We start from the raw sequence: 15,553 nt of genomic DNA on the forward strand, positions 1-15,553 counted from the left end.
AAACCACTTATTTCCATAATTAGCCCCATTTCCCTCTTTTCTCCACTGGTACAAGCCTTCCATGGACATCACCCAGGAACTAAATGAGGCTCTCTGTTGTATGAGCCACTGTTGCTCTTTTCCCCATCACATTCTTTCCTCACCACCATGTTTTGGCCACAAGGCAACATAAGCGTCATTGCTTTATACCCAAAACTTTATGGCTATGTGTGCTGTGCCCTACTGTGCCCAAACAATTTGGTTCAAAACAGTCACTGCATTGTATAGACATCTGGGTGTACTGTACTGGTGCTCAAGTTCCTCGACGCGATTGGAGTTCCTCTTCATGAGGAAAGTGAACAACCGCTTCACCCTGACTTGATGCTTTTTCAGAACTCAAAAATAGCTACCATGTGTACACTTTAAACATTTTGAAATGTAGTGTTTTCTCCCAATATGACTTAAATTTCTCTGAGCATTGTTGGTGGTGACCATATCAACAGCTGCAGTTTCCTGCTCAGCTCAGATCCTACCTCTCCTCACTGTAAAAGGTACCCATTGGGACCTAAAGCAGAAATACAACAGAAAGGGTTACACAAGCAAAAGTGGTACTGCAGGCTTGGATCAATGTGCTACTGCATTATGCAGAGTAGACAGATTCCCTTGCAGAATTTATATCAAACCTGTTGGTTTGCTGGAAAATTCCTAATACAAATCACTGTTGAGCAGTCCAGATTGGCTGTACTTTCAGACCAGCCTTTCTCATTGATGGACCACTGCATAATAGCTCTAATCCCATCTGAAACTACAGCTTCTTACTTGCTATTGTTTTCCACCACACATGTATTCCTCTCCCTTTCCCTCTCCAGGACACTCTTCTCTGTCTCTTGCTGGGTCCATATTTGCATTAAAAATCAACCAAAGGATGTCCTTTATTACTGTATAGATGGTAATGAAGTATAAAACAGCAGGGTAATGTCAGATGCAATTCACCATTGGCATTTCTCAGCTAAACTTCAAAGTGCTCAGCCTGGAGACAAGACACGGAGCAGGAACAAGGGGGGTGGTAACCATTTCAGGTGTGAGTGTGTGTGAATGTAAATGCATGTGTGTGTGTGTCAAAAGGAGTGGCCTTGCATTTTTCATATTCATATGATTCTGTACCTTAAATTGGTGAATACACCCACAGGTACTATGTTACATTACATTACATTACAGGCATTTAGCAGACCCTCTTATTGTTGCCCGATCTAGTATCTCCACATAGAGGCTCACCAAAATTCTCATAATAGCCAAAGCTGTCACCCCCAAAAAGATCTTAAAATATTGCTATATTAATGTATCACCATAATGCTTCCTAGGAGAGGGTCAATTTCCCGATAACCTTTAAAACCTTACAAACAAAAAATATGTGTATTGTAAATTGACCCCTCTTACATCCTACCTGATCATTAAGTATGTACAGGCCAGGAGAAGAGATTATTTCGGTTTTAGCAGATCTGTGGATTACTTTGGGACAAACATGCTGTGGTTTGGTTATATTCTTTCATTCGTTTCTTTTGTGAATTGTCCGTGTCTGCAACATTTGATATTCTTTTAAGGTAGTTGAACCTCGGTTTTAGAACAGATATGAACATTTGTTGTAGATTAAAAAAATTTCTTAATCTGGTTTCAAGTTGTACATTTTGGTAAAGGTCGATCCAACAGTTTCTCTGCCTATCAATGAATTTGGGGATATAACTGTTATCTTTGATAATAATGACAAATGAAATTAAATAAATATATTTAACACCATGTTGGATAAGTGAGGTGTTTTAACTGTTGATGCACTTTTGTTTGGTATTCAGATGCCGGACATTAAACGAGGGTGTTGGCCGTTAAAGCTGGAAATTAAACAGATTTTACTTAATCCTCACATTGCTGACCGTAGAATACTAATCTAAAAGGGTAAAGGCTAAAGTTGGGCGTACCTAAAACAATCGCAATTACACAAAATATCCACCAAACGTCTTTATCAGGGAACAGTGATATGCAATGAAGTACAGTGAAGTGCAGGCATTGTGAATTTCCAGCAGGCACATCCTCAATTTCCAAAAAAATATTCACACCCAAAATAATAAAAAAAAAGAAATAATAAAAAAAAATCCATCACACACACACATTGAGTTCCAATAACATTTTATTGTACTTATCTCAAAATATTGGTTTCTGTGCCCATTACTTTGACCTTTGCCCTCGAGCCCTGGGTCAAAGGGCAAGGGTAACACATTTACAATCTGTGTGGACGAGGTAGGCGCTTGCAGCCCTGCCTGGTGTCCAGCTGAGACAGCGCTCGGGCCACTCTGCTGCAGAGATCACTAGGTGCAAAACCACAAAAGAAGAACATGCAAGAGTCACGAGTATAGACCCACTCTCAGGAAAATCTTTGAAATACAGAAATAGCCACGTCCTCAGCACACAGCTAAGCTCCATCTAATTATACAAATGCAAATGTGTACGCATACGTATGCGCACACATGCACACCCGTGCACGCGCACACACTTTAGTCTGAGTAAAAATTTATCAGGTATATTTCTGAAATATGCCAACATTTGATACAGCACGGAAAGTTAATGTATTCCATTTGGGGAGACCCATTTTTTTAAAAGTTAAATTAACTCAAATTTATATTTTATATTTCACAGCAATCTTCTTAAAACTGTCACTTCTACAAAAAAAGTGTGCTTTCAGTCGTGAAAATGCAAATGTACGCCTTTCAAATCATAAAATTCCCCAGAATCACCGGGGAGAAATAGAATTCTCTGTCAGTTGTCTTCTTATTAAAGTGATCAAATCTTAGGTATCAAAACAGTTCTCTGCAACATTAAATGTAACATTTATTTTATTTTTCCCACTCAAATTCACGTATAAACAATATTGGGAAGGTATAATGTAAATTTCCCATATTCTCTGTAAATATATATGTACATATAAATATTTTAAATGCAAGTATCCATTAATATTACAGCCGGCCAACGACTGATTCAAAACCACTTCTGACTCAGAACACAAAAACTCAAAACAAACAGAACAAAAAGGACTTGTGGTCAAAGTATCACAAACATATGACACAATATTACAATATGGCACACAACGTTCCTTCACTTCTTGAAAACCTGACTGGATTCTCTTTTTGCATTAATAGTACAACCACTAGCCACTGACGATGAACAGAAAGCCGTTTCAAAACTTTAATCAATGTGAAGTCAGCGGGTGAACAAATGAAAAAAATTCATTTGAATATTGGTTTTATTTGAGCATGCTCTGTATGTAGCACTACATTTTGACATCTCAAAATGAACTGGCCATTTTGGCGAGATCCACAACAATAGCTTAGAAACAAAAAAAAAACAAAAGAATAAAAGAAAAAGAAAAACCTTTAAAAATGTACAAAAATAGGCATCAAATCTAACAAGGTGAGCTTCATAATTTAGTACTGCATACTGTATTTGTGAAGGCTGAGCAATACTCATCCCTTCAGAAAGATGGGAGACAAACGACCTCTGGGTTGACAAGGAAGGCTGGCGAATCGGTCAGGAAAGGCCATTGCAACCTGAATCACAGTCTCAATGCAATTCCCATGACCGCTCTACCTGGGCGGGAACACTCTACCGCAGTACCCATCTGGAGACGAGCGGCACTGATTGGCTCCAACCATCTGTAACTCTGAACGAAACAGCCGATCAGCCTAAGCACTGGTCCCTCGCCTGTGCTGGACCGAACCAGGTTGTGATCCAGGACAAATCAGCCTGATTAAAATCATGGAGGAATGTGTTGCTCCACCCGGCCCCTCCCCCCTCTCAGTTTAATCCGAAAAACCACAAGCATAGTCACACTATGGCATCGTTTGCTTCCCATTTGCATGCTGCAATGTTGTGTGCTGACTGTGACGACATCATTTAGAGATGTACATAAGCTCTATATAAGCTATTAACGTTTTTTTAATATATATATAATGAACTGTAGAGAAAGTGAAGTCTGTTTCCGAGGATATGCGGGCGAGAACAGGGGTGAATTGGAAATACTCCCACCCCTTACCTTCCTCCACTTTTCTTTCCTAACAGAAGCGGACTCCCTGTCAATCAAGTAAAGAATTCCAAATGTGTTAAGGCCTTTACACTGCATTTTATCCAACAGATTGTTAAGAGAATATCCCACATCTCTGTAGAGTCTCTGTAGGCCTACCCACAATGTTGCTTGTGTTTCATCACTAGAGTAGACTCACACCGAGACCATATCCACAAAGCTCTACGCTGACCCGAATCCCTGCTCCCAAGTGAGTGTCCTTATTATTTTCTATAAACCTTGCGCACTTTGTATCTACCATCCTATAACGCACCAGCTATAGGCAAATCTGAGTGCTAGTAAAGCATGGTCTTCCTGCTTAAGAGAACTCAAACACTAAAGAAGGCTTCATACTGGAGAAGACCCTCTCTTTCCACCACTGCAACCCGTTGTCGTTTCAACATAAGGAAATACAAAGGTTTCTTTGCCATATTACAACTATATACTTCATTGAATGAAACATAATTATCATTGTCTGACGATTTGTAACTGCATACACTGAGGTGTGATACTCATCCTCTGCTCACCTCTGTTAATCTTCCCAAACTTTAATCACCACTGTCCACTTCTACAAATCTTAAATATATGTATATCTTATATCTTATGTATGTGTATATATATACTTATATACACACACACGTACATACATACACATATATATGTATGGTAGGTGTGTGGAAGGCGGGGAGGGTGAGAGCGCCCTCTGGGCCTCAGTCGGCGTAGTGCATGATGGACTCGACGTAGTTGCCCGGAAACAGCCCCGTGGTGCCGCTCATCACGCCTTCGTACCAGCCGTCGTCGTTCTTCTTGATCACGTAGATGATGGCGCCCTCCTGGAAGGACAGCTCGTCCTCCTTGTCCCTGGCGTAGTCGTAGATGGCCACCACTGAGGACGGGCAGGAAAGCGAGGGGTCAGGGAGGAGGAGGAGGAAGAGGAGGAGCGAGAACGGAAGGACGACAAGAGGAGAAACGCCGGAGGAGCTTACCTTTCTCGAGGTACGTGCGGGGCGCCCAGGGGGGGTCCTCCTCGGCGTAAGGGTCGCTGTACTCCACCACCGCTGACTCCTCGTCCTCGTACTCCTCCGGAGGGGGCGGAGGCGGGTGCGGCTCCTCAAACACCGCCTCCTCTGCGGGGGGCGGCGGAGGGGAGGCGTCCGAAACTGGGGAGGGGAGCAGGGAGCATTCGGAACGCATCTACAAACTACGGAAATGACAAACCACAGTCCTGGCCCACACAAGTGACCGACCCTTGCTTGCATTCGACCGCCTAGCTCCATTCTCTACATACCAGAGCTTTAAAAAAAACCTGTCTGTTCTCGTTTTTAGCTTTCTAAGAACACCGACAGCTATCTCTGGACTCTGCTCTCTCACAGGGCAGGTGAAGTGCAAACAGTGCGTGAAGCAGTTAAAAGTGTGCCTCTCGTAGCAGACCCTTCGCAGTGCGCCTGTGAAATAGAGGTGAAGGGGTGAAGCTGAAAGCCACTTACTGGTCTCCTGAACCCGAGCCACAAAGCCCGTCAGAGGGAGCTGGGGCGTGGCCTGCAGGACGGAGGGGGGAGGGGGAACGAGCGAGGCTGATCACGGTCAAACCAGGAGAGGGGAGGGGGAGAGGAGGAGGGAATAGGGAGGACAGCCGACAAGGAGACAAAAGTAGGAAAGTGGGTGAGACAATGTAGGCGAGGAAGAGAAATGAAGGTAAAGAGAGAAGAGAGAGAACCCAGTTAGTTCAGTGGGCAGACGAACACCGTGTGAGAGCAGAAAGCGTAAATTCACAGTGACCCCAGTTAGTGAGGGCAGAGGGAGTGTGAGAGGGTTTGCAATGTTTTCATAACCCACCCCTTCAAACTACATTTCCCATACATTCAACGCAGTGTCAGATTGGACAGCTACCTACACTTTATGGTACAACCATCCTATGTCCATTATGAGAAATCTGCTGTCACAAATCAGATTGCAGGAAGCCTTTGGCAGAAAAGTTAATTAAGTTTTCCCGATGAACTATCAGAGATTGAGTGTCTGGAATCAAGAATAGCAAATAAATAACCATCTTTTCTTCTGTTCACCAACTGTGGCATGCCAAATTGCAGTTGCAGTATTGACAGGAGAGGGACATTTCATAAACTTCATAATGGGCGGAGCTCCAACTCATTTTCTTATTTGCTTGAACCAAGCAAGATTTTGCACTCCACAGCAAAAGATGACCAATTCAAATCACTGAGTCAAAGATGGCTTATGGTAGCTCCACCCATTTTTAGCTTCATGACACTTACAACTATTGATGTGGTGCTCATTTCCCATTACTAGATGTAAGCATATCCCACCAGCTTCTCAGCTGACAACGGAGCAGTCTAGCATGCGTCCAGCTCTGAAATGGGTGCATCTAGGGCTCAGCAATACATTGAATATTAGTATAATATTCAATATAGTTTAGTAGGGGATACGAAATGAAGCTACACTGGGAATATCGCACTGTGATGATAATGTGTTTCTATGCGGTCAAATTAGTTTCTTGTCGATCTGGCCAGTTGACTGTGTAACCAGCAAGCAAGTAGTAGATGTGTCTGTTGGGCAGACATGGAGGACTGGACCAATGAGACAACCTTAGGCTGGGATCACACTAAAAGCAGAGCCATTGAAGAGTCCCCTTATCATTATTTCTCTGTCTGCTGGAGGAAGGCCATTATGCTGCATCTAATCATACCTTCTCAGACCAGCACACAGTAAAGGAGCGGTATTGCCAGCGCCTGTTTGGGAGGCTTGGTTGTCCATGGATCATAGAGAGTTGTGGCATGCCTACTGTGTCTTCTGGGATGCCATTTCTATCCAAGTAATGGCTGGATTTCCCCTTGATGTGGGATTACTGTATTTCAGCATTGACATCACCTTAGACAGGAGTGACTACTCAAAGTGGGTGATGCATCTCCCAAATATCAAAATGAGGGTCTGAAGGCATAGAGGGGTAATCTCAGAGAGAGATTTCATTATAATAATCGATAATAAATGGGCCTCTGTGCCTTGTTGGCGATAACACACTTTTGCATTCCAAAGAGTTTAACACTGATGTTCTCTACTCCATTACGATACATTGCTCAGGATATGTGGGTCTGCCAAGTAATGGAGAAAAGCCCTACTTCTGGTAGATATAAAAGTTTGCTTTCAAGTACAAGCTTTAACTCAAAGATCATGTTAAACATGCAGCGAGGCTCTCTGTAGGAATAATAGGCACTGTACTGTGCTCTGCATGTAAACTATGGCCATACCTTGGCTCTGGTTGTAGTAAGGTCCTCCATTGAGCTGATTCTGTGGAAAGTTGGGCTGGCCCGTGACAGAGGGGGGGCGGCGGTAAGGAAGGGACCCCCCAACTGTTGGCGGGTTGCTCCGGGAGACGGGCCGGTTCATGCTGTAGAACTGAGGGGTTGTGCCTGAAACGCAGAACCACCAGGGCGTACCAGTGAAAGAACGGTTAGACAGGTCATGGCCAGAAACAGAACGCCTTCTGAAAAGGCTCATGTGTTCCAGTGAACCAAACTGTGTGCTGGTGCTTCTTAACAAATATTAAATCTAGAGCAGGACCCAACCATGTTATTGGAACTCTGCCATCCTGTAGGTTTTCATACCTCATTTCAACAGCTAGAGATTAGTAGTAGAATCAGTTTAGTACAGTTTAAATGAAATCCTACATGATGGTAGAGCTCCAGGAACAGGGCTGGATAGCCCTGATCTAGAGAATGTTGTTCTAGAGTGCAAACTTTACCAGAAAACCACATTGCGGCTAATCTCTTCAAGGGCTAGATTACTGTATTTTGTAAATGTATAAGCCAGGTCCAGCTCAAAACTTTTAATACCAAATGAGGAATATGAATTTTGAACATATAAGAACTTGCTCTCACACTCTTTACAGAGTCTTAACCTGTATAGCATCCATTTGAACTGAAAGGCATAGTACAGCATAAAAAGTATTCTGTGAAACCTTTTAGCGCAGGTGAATTTCCTATTATCCCTTTACAATACTGCCAGCTAGCCTAATCCCCGTCAACATCAACCCACCCAGTCAATCCACCACAGTAAGTGCAATGTTTGCATGCAAGGCAGTGGGAAAATGTGTTATTGAGAATTCAGCACAAACACATGAACTGGACCTGAGAACTAGAATGAACCAAGCAAGCAGATGATCTCTACAGGCAGCACAAACAATGCACAGATGGCCGCATCAGATCCTGCCTCTCTTCCCTCAGTTACACATACAAACAGTACCCAGAACACAGTCACAACAGTCAATGGCTCCTAGCTCCATAGATATGATGAAATCCAATCACAAGGAAATTAACATGACCCATTTAATTTAGTCTCTGTAAATTCAGCCTCACAGGTTGCAAGCGTATACCGACAAGATGAAAACCAGTGGCCAGAACAGAGCGGACGTGAGGACATTACACACCGTATCAGATCCCAAGGGAAACAGACGTCCGTTTACCAGTCAGGAAAGTTCACAGCACAGAAAAGAAACAATATTTTGAAAAGAGTTTGAGGACTATGCCACGTTAAAGCTTTACTGAATTAATTACATTTCAGAATACCCAACAAAAACTGTTTCATGGAGACAATCTGGACAGAAATGAAAATTGGAGAATTCAGTAAACACTGGGTATGCTGCTTTGGCAACCACAAAAGTGCGTTGTAAAGCAACACAGACCAGCGAATGCATTTATTTGCTTCTGAACAGATTACTGGTAATAGGTCTCTGCAACCTGCTTCCCTTGGACCCAATGCATCATGGAATCTGTTGGCATGGAACTGCCATAATGCTAGAAAGTGAAAAAAATAAATAAAAACGACACCACAGGAACAGAGGTGATTACTGGGGTCATACGAGGAACAATGGAGAAAAGGAAGATGGAACACAGCATGGAATAAAGGTTCAGCCAGACCAGACCACAGCAGACATGTTAGCAGTCCAGAACTCGCACACGCTTCTGTCCGTGTATCCGGACAGGGCATGACAATGAGGCTCCGGGGGCAGCAAGGAGGGCTTGGACTCACCTGGCGCGGGGGTGGCAGTAGCGGTAGAGGAGGTGGCGGCAGCGGAGGGTGAGGGGGGCAGAGTGGAAAGGGGGGGGTTGGCAGGAGCCTGCTGGGCCTCAGTGGGAAGGGCTTGTGAAGGGTCTGGGGCTGGAGGAGGGGCTTTGGGTGGGGCAGAGGTGGTGGTGGAAGTAGAGGAAGCAGAGGAGAGGGGTGGAGCATGGTTGGGTTGGGCCGGAGGGGTACCTGCCACCCCAGTGGCAGAGGCTGAGGAGAGTGCAGAAAAAGAAGGCAGGAGGGAAGAGAGAAAGAGGGAACTAAAGGAAGGAAAAATTGGCTTGATATTTTGCCAGGGGAGGGTGTCAGCGGGGATCAATTAGGTAGCTGTTCTTAAGACAGAAGTAATTCACTTCTGGTAACAAGAAGACTCAGGAATTGTGGCTTTATCAAGCTTGGATTCTGCACCATTGTAGCCAGGCCCTGCTGTCCTATACAGGGTCATTATGAACTATTCCAGAAGGTCACTAACCGCCTGGATGTAGGGCGTCTCTCCCTGTGTGGAGTGAGTGTACAATAGCTTTGACCCTACAATAAAGGAAAGTTCTGCTTCAGCTATTTAAGGACATTTCACAGGACTACAATGTCTGTGGAAGGCATGCATAGCACTGATAAACACAGCTGGCAATCTCCCAAGTGCCCCAACAACTAGGGCAGGACTTCAGGCCAACACCTACTTCTGCTGCTCTTGTGAGGGTCAGACTTTGTAATTCAGCAGGAAAATTGGCTTTCTATCATTGTCAACTGCAAGCGACAAACTTCTGTAACCGGTTGAATGATGTAGTTCATTAGCAAATTTAAACTGTCAGCAATTCAGAGTAGCGCAGAGAGGCAATTATCAAGCTAGACTGGGGGTACACCTTTTGGCATTCTAAAAATATAACTTGGGGTAAGTGAAGCTAATACTGTAGCTGCTATGAACTGAGCATCCTTCAGTAGCAACACTGTCCTCTATTTTTATGTAAAACACCACCTATTCAAAAGGAAATTAATACCAGTTTAGTTAGCCAATATCACAGAAGCTAGTTTGGACGTTGCTACGCAGTAGAAATGCTTCACCATCCTCAATCTTACAAGCCTGCAGGAAAACAGGACTTAATTCAGTGCTGGGTCAGGTAGGCCCTGTCGTTACCCGTTATCTGTACCCGCTGCCCAATATGTAATGCATATGTGCACGCAAATTTATGTTGCCTGATCTGTACCACACATAGTTAAATAATATTACATTTTACGACACGATTGTTAGCTAGAGAATAGGACCATTTCATATATTGGTCCTAGGCTAGTAAGAAAGATGGAGAGATCGCTAGCTAGCTAGCTAGTGAGAGAGATTTCTAGCTAGCTATAGCCAGCTCTCTAGCGGTGTATAAAACTCAACAAGTGTTGGTGGAAATGTGACTGACTGATCTATCAAGCTAGTGAGGGCGATAAATAGAGAGATTGCTAGCTAGCTAGTGAGAGAGATAGACATATCATCAGCTAGCTAGCGAGATGGCAACAAATAATAATTAACCGGAGCGACCATCCACCTCCCTCGTGAACTCATCCCTATCTTCTGGATGTTTCCCCTCATCCTTCAAGAAGGCCCACATCACCCCGCTGCTGAAGAAACCCACACTAGATCCTTCAGTCATTCAGAACTACCGCCCGGTATCTCTCCTCCCTTTCCTATCCAAAACACTCAAACGTGCTGCATCTAACCAGCTCTCTGCTTTCTTCTCTGAGAACAACCTGCTTGATCCCCACCAGTCTGGCTTCAGGCCTGGCCACTCGACTGAGACTGCACTCCTCTCGGTCAGTGAGTCACTCCATGCCGCACGAGCAGCCTCCCTCTCCTCTGTCCTGATTCTTCTAGACCTCTCCGCTGCATTTGACACTGTGGACCACTCTACCCTCCTGTCCTCCCTGGCAGCAACAGGGATCCGCGGCACAGTCCTTGACTGGATTGAGTCCTACCTCTCTGACCGCTCCTTCCAGGTTGCCTGGGCGGGTAAGGTATCACCACCCCGTCCCCTCACCACCGGAGTTCCCCAGGGCTCAGTCCTTGGTCCCCTTCTCTTCTCCATGTACATCAGATCCCTTGGCCCTGTAATATCTGCCCATGGCTTGTCCTATCATTCCTATGCCGACGACACGCAACTCTTTCTCTCCTTCTCCCCATCGGACACACAGGTCCCTGCCCGCATCTCCGCTTGCCTGAGGGACATACAGAGCTGGATGGACAATCACCACCTGAAGCTCAACCCGGGAAAGACGGAGCTAATCTTTATTCCTGCTCTATCCTCTCCCCTCCTCGACTTTTCCATTTCCTTAGGGGACACCGTAGTGACATTATCACCCTGCGCCAAGAATCTCGGAGTGATGATGGACAACAGGCTGTCCCTCTCCAAGAACATTGCAGCAGTAACCCGGGCATGCAGATTTTTCCTATACAACATCCGCAGAATCCGCCCCTTTCTCACCACCTACTCAACCCAGCTCCTGGTCCAAGCAATGGTTCTATCCCGCCTGGACTACTGCAACTCTCTTCTGGCTGCACTACCGGCATCTGCCACCAGACCCCTGCAGCTCATTCAGAATGCTGCGGCTCGTCTGGTCTTCAACCTCCCCAGACACTCCCACGTAACTCCCCTGCTCACTACCCTCCACTGGCTGCCTGTTATAGCTCGCATCAAATTCAAAACATTGGTTCTAGCATACCAGGCAGTCAAGGGATCAGCCCCAGCATACCTTCACAAGATATTCAAACGCTACATGCCAGCCAGATCCCTCCGTTCTGCTACCTCAGGACGCCTAGCACCTCCCCCTCTTCGCACCTGCACTTCCAGAACACGTCTCCTGTCTGTTCTGGCCCCACGATGGTGGAATGACCTCCCTGTGGAGGTCAGAACAGCTGAGACTGTGACCCATTTCAAACGACGACTGAAGACCCACCTCTTCAGGCTGCACCTCTCCCCATCCCTCCCTTCCCCCCCTGTAAATGACTAAACTTAGGGTTGTAACTAGGCAGCTGTTTAATAGGTGACTTAGTTGATGTGCCAGTCTTAACGACTACTTGTATTTTTATTTATTTTTATTTTTCCATAGATTGCGTTGTTGCCGTTCTCGTTGTTAGTGTTAATCAGTTTAACCACCAGGGTCCAAGTTGAACTATGCGGTTGTTCCCTGTACTTGGACCGGTACTTCTCTCTAGGGGTTTCGTCATACTTGTTCCTGGTTATGGTTATACACTTTGTTGTACGTCGCTCTGGATAAGAGTGTCTGCCAAATGCCTGTAATGTAATGTAATATAATGTAATCTACTGAATAGCTTGCTGTGTGATTGAGGGGTATAGTTGTAAAGTGTAACAGTGTTGCACCTGCATGGTACGGATCGAGCAGGAGACTGACTGTGCAGCATGAGCATGACCCGCTTGCTTTACAACAGAGGAGAATTTGAGGGCTCTCGGTTCTCTAAGACAAGAAAACACACCAAGTAATTTCATAGCAATTTGTCATCCTGACCAACTGAAATTCGACTGCTTGGCCAGCCAATGCAGCCATTAATTCTTTTAAATTCGGCCAATTAGAATGTTTACCAGGAATTACCTACTGCAAACAGCAACCACACAGCTTACAATGGCAGTACCTAAAGCCTCACGCTCACAGGCTAATACAGAGACTGTACTACTGGTCTGTACCACTGGTACAGCACAATATCTGGACTTCCCCTTTGCAAAATCCCCGGAGAGCATGCCCCATGATTGGAGACGGTCTCCGTGGACCATCATTATGAATGCTCTGTGACATTACTCATAAATAAGTGGTAAAGGTGTTCAGATCTTTTGTGCCCTCTACTGGTGCTGCACACTACCGGAGCTTACTTCTTGGACCACATAAGAGCACACGGCGACATCCCTGAAGGCACAATATCCCACTTTGTTTTTCTCATCATCTCTTTTGACTGACAGCAATAGGTCACCTGGCAACCCGTTGGAACACTACCAATGTAATCGTGACTCTCTTAGTAAGGGTGACTGGAGGGGATGTATTCATATTCATGGGCTGAGAGCTAGGAGATGATGTCACACGTTTAGCATAAACATCTCACCAATATCAAAGGGAGGAAGCCAATCCCTATAGGTTGACTTGTGATGTGTTGGTTAACTTAATTTCAGAAAACTATCCATCCGATCAAGCTGTGCATCTCGTGCTTTTCCACCCTGTCATAACACCTATCAACCACAGTGCTTATTCCAATGCAGCATAGGAAATCTTTGGATCAAGATGAAAAAGCTAAAAAACAGTGGTGGTCTATCAAACTTTCTTCAACGGTGCCAGTTTATGAAAAAACACAGACTATCTGGTGACATACACCAATCACTAGATTTTGTGATAATTTTGACACACACATTTGGGCGTTCTTTGGCAATTTTAGCTATTTATTTGACCGCTTTACTGGCCTTCATTCAGAGTGGGTTTAATTGGATTCATTGCGTTTTTTTATGGTGAAAGTTTTAATCAACCTGGTCACACAACATACCGTTTAATAGTGTTAAAACTCAAGGTTCTATCACTATAGAATACTTTCCCACTGTTACAATGACAAGGTTCTCTGACCAGTACTGGCCAAGCAGGCCTTCAGTATAGCCAATGGGACCTGTGCGTAAGCAATGATGTCTTAAAGTGGGAAAAATTAGTTGATCTTGAAGGCGTGGGACTAAATAACCTCTTCAGATATACATACTTAATAAAATAACTTAATTTTTCCCAGGGTGAACGTACAGTAGTAAACAAATTAAAAGACACACATCACCTTAAAAGTTAAACCAGTAATAAGCATGTTGCTGGGCAAGCCAGTTGCAGAACATAAAATAGGTATCCAAGTAGGCATCACACAGGTTGCTAGACATGGCATGTTTTACAACATCATAGTAGCAATGTATGACCGGGTTTGACATCACACAGGCAGCCAGGCTTAACCTGCTTTATGACATCATACAGGTTGAGAGGTCCAGCCTGGTTTAGAGCATGCTCACTTTGCCTACCATTCTGCATCCAACAGAAGAGCTGCACAGCAGGTGCAGAATCACAAATTCAATCCCGCCAGCACAGTCACAGAGGCGCCGTGGCAACGGTGGAAGAGGCCCGGGGGGAGGGGGGACCCTTACCTGGGAAGGAGCTGGGCGGGGAGGGCGTCGGCACGGCGATGGGCACGCCGATGCTCCCGCTCCCGCTGTTCTCGCGGCTGCTGCTGCGGCTGCTGGGGTGGCTGCTGCCGCCGCTGCTCCCGCTGCTGGAAGGGGCAATGGCAGCCATGACACATCGCGCGGTCCAGGCTGCGTAGCATGCAACCTCACTACACTGCCTGTACCGTAAAGGTGTTATTCTGACACTCCATATTCCCTGTACCACAACGCACACCACCACCAACAAATGTCAAAATGAACTGCCCTTCCTGGAAGTAGCTCAGATTGGCTGGGACACTACAGCATGTGACAGAATTATTATTATTATTATTTTTTTCCATTTTGCTCCCATTTTCCCCAATTTAGTCATTATACCAATTCCCCGTGTGAGTCACGGTCCTGGTCTGTTGGTCTGGGGAGCGTCCTCAGATACATTCTTTTTCACCTGACAGAGAGGAGTTTCACTGGGAGAGCGTAACGCATGCAGAGGTTCACGCTATCTCCCCCAGATCCCCTCCCCACTAACAGACCAACCAGTAGGAGTCACTAATGCAACGATCAGGACTCATACCCTCACCGGCTTCCCACCCGTGAACACTGCCAATTGTACGACTCAGACAGCCCAGAATTATTATTTTTAAATAAGGTATGGAAAAAACTTTCCCTTCAGGATCCTCAATTTCTTGAACCATCCTTTCGCAGAGTGACTTAAACTGGTGCTGTGGCTAAATCTCAGAGCGGGTAACGCACAGCACAGTAAACAAAGGAAAACAAGCATAAGAGCAGCATCAGTAACGCTAGCGAATGTACATTATAGGCAGCTCCATCCGAAGAAATCAAAATCTGAAGAAATCAAACAGCCATTTCTGCAGCAGTGCAGAGGTTAGGAGTAATTGGTGCATATTTATAACGGGGCCGCACAGACGTGAACTCAGTTCACGGGGCTTATGGAGATCTGCGGAGTAGACAGATCCTCGCAGGAGAACGCACTGAGCATGCCAATAACAACCTTGAGCGCACGGTTCATTACGCTCATCTTTAGCGCTGACGCTACCGCACCGGTCACGCTGTCAGAAACCCCACCTAGAGCGCAAGACGCCAAAAAGAGCGCGAGAGAAAAGTGAGAGAGAAGGAATTTATTAGTGAAGGCTGCAAGAACGGAGGTCGTTACTCAGCAGAGAGGGAGGGGCGGGGAGGCACGGGGGCCTCTGAAATACGGCCCAGA

At 45.3% G+C, this 15,553-nt stretch overlaps 1 protein-coding gene across 18 annotated transcripts in view; it reads right to left on the reverse strand.

Moving 5' to 3' along the window:
• Nucleotides 1-2,140: 2,140 nt before the first annotated feature.
• Nucleotides 2,141-15,553, reverse strand: part of LOC118223477 (abl interactor 2-like) — a 32,091-nt gene continuing 18,678 nt past the window's right edge. For 4 of the 18 annotated variants that reach the window (XM_035410067.1, XM_035410065.1, XM_035410071.1 and 1 more), the window contains 6 exons: nucleotides 14,311-14,435; nucleotides 9,125-9,370; nucleotides 7,345-7,506; nucleotides 5,572-5,658; nucleotides 5,071-5,244; nucleotides 2,141-4,970 (listed from right to left, as the gene is read on the reverse strand). In XM_035410067.1, coding sequence (XP_035265958.1) covers nucleotides 4,795-4,970; nucleotides 5,071-5,244; nucleotides 5,572-5,658; nucleotides 7,345-7,506; nucleotides 9,125-9,370; nucleotides 14,311-14,435 — 970 coding nt within the window. In that variant the 3' untranslated portion in view covers nucleotides 2,141-4,794. The remainder of the gene's footprint in view (nucleotides 4,971-5,070; nucleotides 5,245-5,571; nucleotides 5,659-7,344; nucleotides 7,507-9,124; nucleotides 9,371-14,310; nucleotides 14,436-15,553) is intronic. The other 14 variants (XM_035410074.1, XM_035410072.1, XM_035410081.1 and 11 more) reach the window with 6 other exon arrangements.

Source organism: Anguilla anguilla, chromosome 3 (genome assembly GCF_013347855.1).
Source record: "Anguilla anguilla isolate fAngAng1 chromosome 3, fAngAng1.pri, whole genome shotgun sequence".
NCBI lineage: Eukaryota > Metazoa > Chordata > Actinopteri > Anguilliformes > Anguillidae > Anguilla > Anguilla anguilla.